Source organism: Leptopilina boulardi, unplaced genomic scaffold (assembly GCF_019393585.1).
Source record: "Leptopilina boulardi isolate dan_hultmark-lab unplaced genomic scaffold, ZJU_Lbou_2.1 LbouV2_223, whole genome shotgun sequence".
Taxonomy (NCBI): Eukaryota; Metazoa; Arthropoda; class Insecta; order Hymenoptera; family Figitidae; genus Leptopilina; species Leptopilina boulardi.
Genome location: NW_026137778.1, coordinates 403,902 through 415,189, shown reverse-complemented (window position 1 = coordinate 415,189; position 11,288 = coordinate 403,902). Strand labels below are relative to the sequence as shown.

Sequence of the window (11,288 nt, the reverse complement as noted above, 5' to 3'; positions counted from 1 at the left end):
TAGCGTTTGCAGCACGAGTGGCAGACGAGCCCAAGGTGTGAACGAGTGCATAGAAGCAAATTTAAAAAAGGTTAAAAAATTTTTTTTATAAACAAAATATAGTCATTTCAATTTATTAATTAAATTTATTTTATAAGAACAAATATTACATTGATTTTCAATATATTATTCAATATTATTTCTCTGTTCCTTCTACTCCAGCTTGCGTCATAAGGTCTGCAATATTTTTTTCGAGATCATCTATTTTGTTTCCCATATCATCAAGTAAGTCTTGTTAAGGATTACTATAAAAATATTAATTTGGACATTTGCCATGAACATGCCTAACAGGAATTATGTTTGATTTTTTATTATCTGTCAATAATCAAGATATTTACTTCGGTATTATAATTATGATATTATTATATTTTACAATATTCTAACATCTAAGAATTTCCGAAAAAAGAAATTTGATTGTTTTCTCATGGTGGGATTCGAATACCACATACACCCATTGTCGGTGGGGTGCTCTGTAACAAATTGAGCTACACAGTTTGGGAATTTTAGTTATTATATCAGTGGATTTCTATACAGCTTTCCAGTGTTCGAAACTCACCATGAGAGAACAAGAAGATTTGTTTCTTTCAGAAATTCTTAAAACAATTTAAATTAAATAAAATTTAAATATAATAACATTATGTATAGATAAACAGGCCTCGTAAAACAATTATTACCATCACTCAAGCCAGTTGAACGGACAAAAAAGTGAAGAAAATTGAAATTGAACAATTTTTTTTTCAAATTTTAAATAATAAATAATAAAAACTGAGAATCTTGATTCAAAAATTTCATTAATTTTTAAAAAATAAATCATCGTATTTTCAAAATTATTAATTGATTTGATTAAAACTTGGTGTACACATGAATTTGGGTCTACAGAAGGCGACAATATATTGAAAAATTATTGACCTGTCGAAAATGACGTTTTTTTTACATTCAGCGACAAATACCGAGTGGGTTACGTTTCAATAATGGCGCAATATTGGTAACCAACATTGGCCTAAACTTCCAGAAATCTTGGGATGATCACGACATTGCCAATAATTGGTTTCCGCATCATTGGCTCATCAGTGGCTGCCAATAATAAACCAAGAGTAAACAAGTTGTAAATTCAGATGTTCATTACATGAACATTTTGCTTCCTCTTTACGATCATCAAAAAAATTTGTTTCCTCGTGGAGAAAGCATTAACATTGAAATAAACATACAAAAATAATATAATAATAATATAAACATTTGAGTACCTATAGATTTGAGTTAAATTTAAAGAATTAATGGAAGTTAAAAAATCAAAAATTCACATTTTAGCTGAAATTCCTAAAAATTAATGAAAAATAATATATAATTTATAATTATTTACAATTATATCGGTTTGTTTCAATGCAAGGAACACAATTATTTTATATTTTAACTTGAATTTAAAGAAATATAAAATTTTTCAGCTAAAATGGGAATTTGTTTTTTAACTTTCATTAATTTATTAAATTTACCTCAAATGTATACTTTATATATACCAATCGATTCGTTTTCATTGAAGGAATACAATTATTTCATATATAAACTTCAATTTAAAAAATCACAAAATTTTATTGCCAAAATGTGAATTTTTCTTTTTTTAACTTTCATTAATTCTTTAAATTTAAATTGAAACTATACTTTATATATACCAATCGATTTGTCTTGACGTAAGGAATACGATTTTATTATATATAACCTTAAATTTTTTGTATTTAAAAATTTTTTTGGGTATTTTTTAAAATCCTTTGGTTAGATTTGAGATATTAATATGATAAATGAGCCTACCAAATTTTATCTAAATCCATTAAAACCTGTTAAAGTTATCGTCTAAACAAAAAAGGGATCCACACACACACACACACCCGGACAATTGATCAGGATCTCATATAACATGTTTCTATATAGAAAAAAATTTGTTTCCGCCACTTTGAAAATTTTTATAAACGAAAGGACTACAAAGCTTCCTCCACGAGGAAGCAAAAATTTTTTATTTTTTTAAATAACCAAATTAATTAAAACTTTATTTTAATAACGTTTTTAAATATTTTATTAAAATAAATATAAAATTATTTAATTTATTTAAAGTCTATGACAGTAATTTTTACTAAAAAAAATAATATTTAAACATTGTTATTTGCTCAATATGCACTTCGCAATAGAGAGGAATAGGAAATTCAACTATGTACGAATTAATCAAGACTGTTATCGTTTTATATAGGGTAACTGCACCAGTGGTGGATCAGTTAAGCCCCTTAACTTTCTTATTTTGACTTTGAAGTTCTGTATAGGTTGTTTTTAGACAAATTCGAGGTTATTCTTTATAGTATTCTGCCGCCCCAACAAGAATAACCGTATCTGCATTTAGGATGAGTCACCTACTTGCCACTGCCACTGCCACTAATAAGTGACTTATCCAAAATGTAGTTACTGCTACTCTTGTTGGGACGGCAGTATTATGGACCAGATAGTTCCAATAGACATTTCCTTCAAGGTTAGACTTAATTTTGACACCTACGTTTACTTTAATGCTCCATCAAAGATAATTTGTCAATGATCCTATTCTGGATCACTGTTTGCACCAGTCATGGTTATAGATTGCTCCAGTGCACGCACTGGTGCATGATCCACCACTGGTGCAGTTACCCTACATAATATGACAAGATTATCTCGACAGTGAGAGGGAAAGTGGTGGCCATCTATTGACCACAGCTCCAAGTGAAATTGTCAATCAAGTTTGATCGTTTACTTACCAGTGATACAAACTTTTCTTCTTATGCGGAGAGAAAAATCTAGCTTTTATAGCTTGAAAATGATACCTACCATTAAAGCATGAATTTTTCCTAAAAAGAAAGCATGAATTCATACTTTCTTAGTATGATTGAGAAACATGCTTTCGTAGTATAAATTTAATACTTTGAATGCATATAAGCGCCACGAGCAAATCGTATGAAACCATAACCTACTACTATTGCAGGAGTCTAATGCTTTTTCGGTATTAGAGTCCTGCAACTGGCGATCACCAAGTTTGAGTCAAATTGAGAGTGTACGATTTGCGCGTGGCGCTTATGCATTTAAAGTATTAAATGCATACTACGAAAGCATGTTTCTCAAACCTTTTAAACATGGACACCAATCATACTAATAACGTATGAATGCTTACATATTCATGCGTTAAACGTATGCCTTATCATGCTATAAAAGCTAGATTTTTCTCTCCAACATTATATAAAGGGGTAGTGATTTTGATCAAGACGTAGTTATATGTTCTTGTATTACAGCTCTCCACTAATAAGTGGATATTTCGAGCAAATAAATTTCTTAATATTGAGGGTATCCAGCAAGAAGTAGAAAAAAATTCCCTGACTTTTTCCTAACCTTTTTCCAACATTTTTTTAATAAATATTTAATATTAAAAAAATGAAAAGTATCAAATATTAAAGTATTTTTAATAATAATTTAAGATAATAAAAAACATTTTATTTATTAGCATTATAAACTTTTTCTTGCACCAAAAAATTTAAAAAAGTCATAAAAATGTTCATTTTTGGAAAATTTTTAAAGGTATGTGGGAACCTCCCACGTGACCTAGTATGGGAAAAAGTGTTTTGGTAGTATACATTTCACTCTAAAATGAGAAAAGATTTTTGTCTACAATTTTGAGGGATGATAGATTAGGGTACAAGGAATCTCGCTGTTCTCCGAAAAATACATAATTTTGCGTTAAATTATTAAAAAATGAAATTAAAGTGTGATTTTTAAACGAAAATGAAAAGAAACATGGCGGTGCATACACAGACGTTGCTTTAGTGTGTCAGTGTTCCAGTAAACAGAGTCAATTCGAGCAAGTGGTCGCTGAATCAACTATGATATAATACATTATTTTACTATTTATTGCTTTATTTTTATTATTTTTGCGTTAAGTTATGGTAAATGAGTAGAACAGCGAGATTCCTTGTACCAAACAAAATCATTTATCCAAAATTTTAACCCGAAATCATTTTTTATTTCAGAGAAAGTTTCAAACCACAAGAAAACGTCCTTTGCCCACATACCCTTTTTTTTTTTTTTTTTTGCTTAGGGACTATTGGGAAAATCTGTATACAGATACCTTGGCTTCCGCATGCCAAGGTTATGTGGGGTTGGTAAAAAAAAAGGAGAACAATAAACAAAATAAGCTGGCGAACTACTACCAGCCCCGACCCACCAAAAACCGTTGGACACCCTTATATTGTTCATGAACTAGAAAGTTTTCAAATTTGGTATACAGAATCTAGACAATTTTAACCATCTTTTACAAAATTTTTTAATATTTTAAAAATTGTCGAAATGTATTTTCCGATCGAGGTCAGTGTAGATAAAAAAAAATTTTTATTGATGTGTAAAATTTCATTAACAAATTGTTAAGTTCTATGAAAAGGATATTTCTTCCAATAATTTGGTCGGACATCGACTGAAATTTGTCCTGCATATTTTGTAGAAGCGTCTGAACCTAAAAATTATGTATTGTTAAACTTAACAAATCATAATGTTATTGTTTTTCTGTTGCTAAATATCTTAAAATTTTTTAAACATTTTTCATCTAATTAGAGAGGAAATCGAGGGGGAATTTACTCAGGTAGTCAAGTGTACACTCTTCCTGTAATACTTGTGTAATAACGTGTAATACCGTGTAATAATGCGTTATTACGGTGCTGTAATAACGCAAAAAACTCTGTAATATCTCTGTAATAATGTGTAATACTCTGTAATAACGTGTAATACTTAGTAATAAGGGTAATATGAGATGTAATACTGGTAGTCAAGTGTACACGTTTTTAACTAGTAAATTCCTCCTCGGAGGAAATATACAGTTACAGTAGGACTTTGGTCTACTACAACTACTATAAAAATAAATTTATAGAAGGAAAATTCAGTAAAATGTATACGACGCACGGTGAAACTAGCCATTAGATTAGGGATGAACAGAAAAACTAAAAATCGTCTAGACTAAAGCTTCTAGTATCGCCAACATAACCGCCGCCACTTGAAATGCCGAGAAAAATAAATTATGTTGTGTCAATTATGATTAAAATATTCTTTGTCACTTATGTATACTGTATACGAAAAGGCAGAGATTGTTGGGATAAAAGATATTACTGACAAATGGATTTTCTTATTGACAGAATGTATATAACGAGTAAGATTATTTTTTTGTGACTTGATAGTAAAAAAATAAGATTTTTAAGTAAAAATTTTTAAATATAAATATTAAAATTTTAGAAATAAATATTTTTGATAAAGTCAATGTTCGATGATTTTTTATAATCTTTGAAATTACAAAAAATTAGTTTTCCTAAATATTTTTTTGTATTTTCTATAAATATTTCGTTGCAAATGAAAATTTAAAATTTATGTTTTTTTTCAAAAAATTTAATTAATTGATAATTAATAAATATTAAAAAATTATGTAATCAAAAAGAAAATTAAATTAACTGAAAATTATTAATTATATTTTAAAAAGTATTGAGCAATTAAAAAATATTTAAAAATTTTGAAAAAAAAGTAAACTATTTTTATATTGTTTACAGATAAAAAAATATAACAATTTAATATTTAATAATAAAAACAAATTAATAATAATAAATTTATAAATAATAATAAAAATTATATTATAATTGAAACTTTTTTTTCTATAAATACCAAGTAGGAAATATACTGGTACTGCACACAATGAACAATATTTTTTTTTTAGTTTAAACTGTCACTTAGTATATGACTTAATTAATGACGATGAATAAAAATATCCGTCGCGTTAACCATAAAATATTACGAAATCAAGAATTGTCAAAATTTTAGAAAAACAAAAGGAACAAAATAAGAGTAACTTCAAGTGTGGACAGACGGAATTAATGAATGAATGAATACGGAAATTATTATAGTTAATTTTTATAATAATCTTCGAAAATACGTCCCTATCAATAATATTTGTGTTTTTAATGTTTTGTTTAAACTATGATTTTAACCTCCGGTCACTGGATTTGTGGAACTGTCAATGACTGATTATTATGTTAAATAAATAACTTACGTATTGGGTTAGTTCTTGCATATTTTTTGGATCTGCACTATTACCAACATTATAATTTTCAGAATCTTCCGATTTGGGATCTTGTTTAATTTCAGCCATAATAGGAATTTACTAATCAAACGCTTGTTTGAATTGCTTTGAATCTAGTACGAACTTGAGAGAGATTAAGTTTTAGATAGACAAACTTTCTATAAAAAATTTGCTGCTCTTGATTTTATCTATAATGCATAAGAAACTTGCATAGAAACATTCCTTCGATTTAACAATATAAGAATTGATTTAACATAGAACTATGAAATTATAATTGTTCAATGTATGTTTATATACATGTTTATTATGATAGAAATGCTAGTTAAGGGTCAACGCACAGTAGATTTGTGTAAGTCATTTTCTAAAGCCTTAAAGGCAAGAGCAGAATAAATTCGCAAACTTAGGGTACGGTCACACCTGGATATTAGATATTGACAGAGATGGGTACGTAGAAAATCTCGAGTATAATACAAGGTATTTTACGTGTGATATACACGTATCATACATGAATTTGTAACACGCAGGAATATGAAACTATATAATGGTCCGTCTACAATCTCGCTGACACAAAAACTGAATGGTCAGGAATATGATTTTGTAGATGAAGTTGTGTAGGAACAACTAACGGTTGGTTTAGAGGTGTTTTCATAACATAATTAGTATAAACATTTTAAATAGTTCACTTTGTTTTTATTGTTTAAAAATGTTAATTGTTTATACCAATTTTTTAACTTCACTATAGTTTTATTCATTGAGTCCGAATCTTATTAAAATCCTTAAGGATTAACTTGTTGAGAGGAATTAAATATAAAATAAAACACAATTAAATTTCATATAAAATCGCTAATTGTTTTATTCAGTAATTAACTGAATCTGAGTTCGATTAAATTAAATCTTTCTATGATTTATCACAAAACATTTCACTACGCAATATTAACTTAAGGTGCTTTTATACCTCTAGTATTTTGGTCAAGCAATACAGGTGTGCTTGCAGGTGTCCATAAAACGCAGTTCTTGTACTAAAATACGCATTATGAGTCACGTTCTTGTTTGCGTATTTTAAAGAGTGTCCTTGACATTTACAAACGGTCATTTACATTTACGGCATGAGTCATACATAACCTTCTACCTCTGAGCTTGAAAGGCTTGAAATATGCAGGTGTTCTTGAGATGACTCATCTAGCCAAAGTAATTCCTTAAATCTAACAGTAGCTTTTTGACCTTGTATTTATTATTCGTAAAAACTTCCTTTTGACAAATTTTAACCTTTCTATCAAAGTTTGATCAAAAAATAATTAATTATTTACAAATTAAAAATATTTAAAAGGAAGAACTCAGATTCATTGTAAAAGGACATTAATTACATTATTTCTTATGTCTTTTTAACGTCTGCAGACGATTTCTAAATAGGTACTCGCATTCGCCTGAAACAACCTTTCAGAGGATAGGGGAAACTGCAGAAAACCCTTCCAAAGTACCTATTAAATTTTATCATTTCCTTATCATTATTCTCATCTCTCTCTCTCTTTCTCATGTCTCTCAATGTATATATATATATATATATATATATATATATATATATATATATATATATATATATATATATATATATATATATATATATATATATATATATATATATATATATATATATTTACATGCAAATACACAGATACATACATATACACATACTCCTTTTATCAAATTTCATACTAACTCACAAATATACATATACATAAACATATTCTTATACATATATACTTTTATTCTTATTTGCCCTTTTTAAACCAGTCAATTCGTTTTTCCTTCCCTTTTCTCTCTCCTCTTTTTTTGAAAGTTGGTATCAGTTCTCAGTATTGCTTAATAATAACGTTAAAATATTTTATCAAGTTTCCCAACCCTGTTGGTTGGTAACAGCGCAGCGTTACTTTTCTACATGTGTATTATACATAAGGCATAAGAAACATAACCCTGAATCGGCTTATTTCGAATTTTCAAAAGTTCTGATATTAGCAAAAATTAATTATCGGTGCTTTGATAAAATTTAAATTATATTAGTATTTCTCTTCTAAATTGAGAACGGAAGCACATTTAAAATGTTAACAATTTTTACGTAATTATTGCAAATAAGATAATATTAGTTAACTCAACTGAATGTTCACAATTGACCAATATTTAAGTATTTTATTTATTAATTAATACTTATTTACCAACAATAAACCAGAAAGTAAATAACCAAAAAAGGTTATGTTGCCTTTGATGCAGATTCAATGTAGAAAACTTGGTTTTCTACAGTATTATACGTTTAATACGTCATTTATGTATTATACGTAGAAAACTTCCAGAAAAGCACTTTTACCTATCTCTGGATATTGAGGCTATCTCCCTATAAATATAGTATTAGAGTGAAATATATATGAGTATATAATATATATAAGAATACTAGGGGGGCTTCGCCCCCCTGCGCGCTTCGCGCGCCAACCCCCTATTTTTTATTTTTTATTGGTTTTGTAGATGTTTGAGTTAATGTTTAAATAATTTCTGGAATTTAAAACTATTATTAATATTTTATTATTTATTTCTTCAAATGTTATTTACGATTTTTATTAACAATAATTTTTATTATTTTTAATTTTTAAAACAAAATTTATCTAATTTTTTAAATTTTCCAGCTAAAATTTGACCTACATTTAAGGTTATGTTCGTTTTTTGGTAATTTTCCTTCAAAGTTTGACCTACATTTTGAAGTTATGTTTGTTTCTTTGTCTTTTTGCACTAAATTTTCGCCTAAATTTTGAGGTTATGTTTGTTTCTTGGTCGTTTCCCGACAAAATAACATAACCTTAAAATTTATATCAATTTCGGCGGAAAATCCACCTCTCCTTCAACGTAAGGAAGGAGGGGGGGCTTGCGTCTATATTCACAGTCTTGAAACGAAAATAACCTTTAAATTCAGGTCATATTTGGCGGGAAATCTACCTCCACTTGCTATATTTAGAGGCTTGAAACGAACATAACTTCAAAATTTAGGTGATTTTTGGTGGGAAATACGGAGAGAGGGTAAGGGAGGGGGGAGGACTTGCGGCCCTATTCAGAGTCTTGTAACGAACGTAACCTTAAAATTTAGGTCATTTTTTGCGCGGAAGGGGGAGGAGAGGGGGGGACTTGCAGCTATATTCAGATGGGTCATTCCATATCAAATGTAACCAAATATTGTACTATCCATGTAAAAAACATGGGTTGGCTCACCCTTACCTAACCTTGTCAAAAACATGTGTTGGGTACACTTGACACGGAATGACCCATCCTTGTCAACATTTCTGAAATAGCGGCGGCGGCGAAATCTTTTTATAATATGGGTCATTCTACATGAAGTGTAACCAACCCATGTTTTTGATATGGTTAGTAGTTTTTGGCGGAGGAGGGGAAATGAGAGGAGGGAGGGGGGACTTAGGCTATATTTAGAGCCTCGAAACGAACATAACCTCAAAATTTAGGTCATTTCTGGCGGGGGGGGGAGAAAGGAGGGGGGATATCCCCCCTCCTAGGTCAAAATTTGCTGAAACAGCGGCGGCGGCGGCGAAATCTTTTTATAATATAGTAATGATATAAGAAAGAAAGAAAAAATGTTCTTATTTCTCTCACTCTTATACGTTATATTAATTGTAGGGAGGTAGCCTCCTATCTATCGAGGTGTGACCGTACCCTTAATGACCCTTAGTAACTGAGTCTAATGGAGCATTTACACCTTTGGTAAAAAAAAAATGTTTACTTTGATTTTCCGAAATGCAAACATCTGATTGGTTGTCCATTATCAATCAGATTGTGAACAACCAATCAGATTTGTGTACTTCGGAAAAAGCAAAATAAAATTTTTTTTTACTAAAGGTGTAAATGCTCCATAAACTGAGTACACTAATGGAGCATTTACACCTTTGGTAAAAAAAATTTTTTATTTTGATTTTCGGAAATGCAAAGATCTGATTGGTTGTCCATTATCAATCAGATTGTGAACAACCAATCAGGTTTGTGTATTTCGGAAAATTCAAAAATAAAAAATTTTTTTACCAAAGGTGTAAATGCTCCGTAAAACGTCAATCGAGAACACGTCAGTCGAAAACAGTGCTTGGAAACACTTGATGGAGCGTCTCCAATAGGAACCTAAGAGCATTCGTAAACGTAGACGTATGACGTCACCAACGCTTAAAGTCGGCTCTACAATGAACGTGTACGTGAACGCGACGTGCTGACGTCACAATGTTAATCAAATGGGTGACGTCAGCACGTCGCGTTCACGTACACGTTCATTGTAGAGCCGACTTAAAGTCGGTTCTCCAATGGGCACGTTTGTAAGCGAACGTGAACGTGTACGTGCTGACGTCACAATGTTCTGCAAATGGGTGACGTCAGCACGGAACGTATACGTTCACGTACAAACGTGCCCATTGTAGAACCGACTTAACTACATGGGAACCAATGCGACGTGTACGCTACGCAAACATTTAGGAACCTATTGAAGAAAGGCCTTGAGGGGAAGTGGGTAGAATTTAGGTTATGACTGACGCCAGTGTCGTACTTGTGATTTTTAAATTTAAGGTATATTCAGTGCCCCACTAGTGAAAATTCCCTAGATAAAGTTCACATTGTTGCGCAAGTACGGAAGCTTCTACGCGCCACCACAAAACCAAGTTTATGCTCGATTCATTTTAGCCTCGAAAACTAAAGAACCGTTTGTGATTTCGCTGTTTCCATGTTTTTGACGTGAAAAACCGCGAGGTGGTTCGGGTGTTCGGTCGTTCGCAGATTCGACAATTTGTCCAAAATCGTGTAACATTGTCTTTTTAGTTATATTTATAGATAAAAGTAAATAAGTTGATATTTCAATTCTTAAATTTTATGTAAGATTTTATGATGTCCGCAATTAAATAAAGTTTTTGCTTTTATTTTGAGTAGAAAATATCGTTATTTTGAGGTGGATTGGTCATATCATATAAAATAATTTTTTTTGGAATTGATAGTTATTTATTGTATTAATTTAGAAATAAAATGTCTAAAAAAGTATTCACATGTAATTATATGTCGTAATAATTCTAATTCTTTTGTTAAGTAACTTCTCTTAAGAGTTACAATTTTCTTT

At 30.0% G+C, this 11,288-nt stretch overlaps 1 protein-coding gene across 1 annotated transcript; it reads right to left on the bottom strand.

The window, feature by feature from the left end:
* Positions 1 to 105: 105 nt before the first annotated feature.
* Positions 106 to 6,501, bottom strand: LOC127279821 (heat shock factor-binding protein 1). Its single transcript, XM_051302416.1, has 3 exons — positions 6,122 to 6,501; positions 4,480 to 4,546; positions 106 to 264 (listed from the first exon to the last, which is right to left on the bottom strand). Exons 1-3 carry the CDS (start codon positions 6,218 to 6,220, stop codon positions 176 to 178), a joined length of 255 nt encoding a protein of 84 aa, XP_051158373.1. The 5' UTR covers positions 6,221 to 6,501; the 3' UTR covers positions 106 to 175.
* Between the last annotated feature and the right edge of the window lie 4,787 nt (positions 6,502 to 11,288).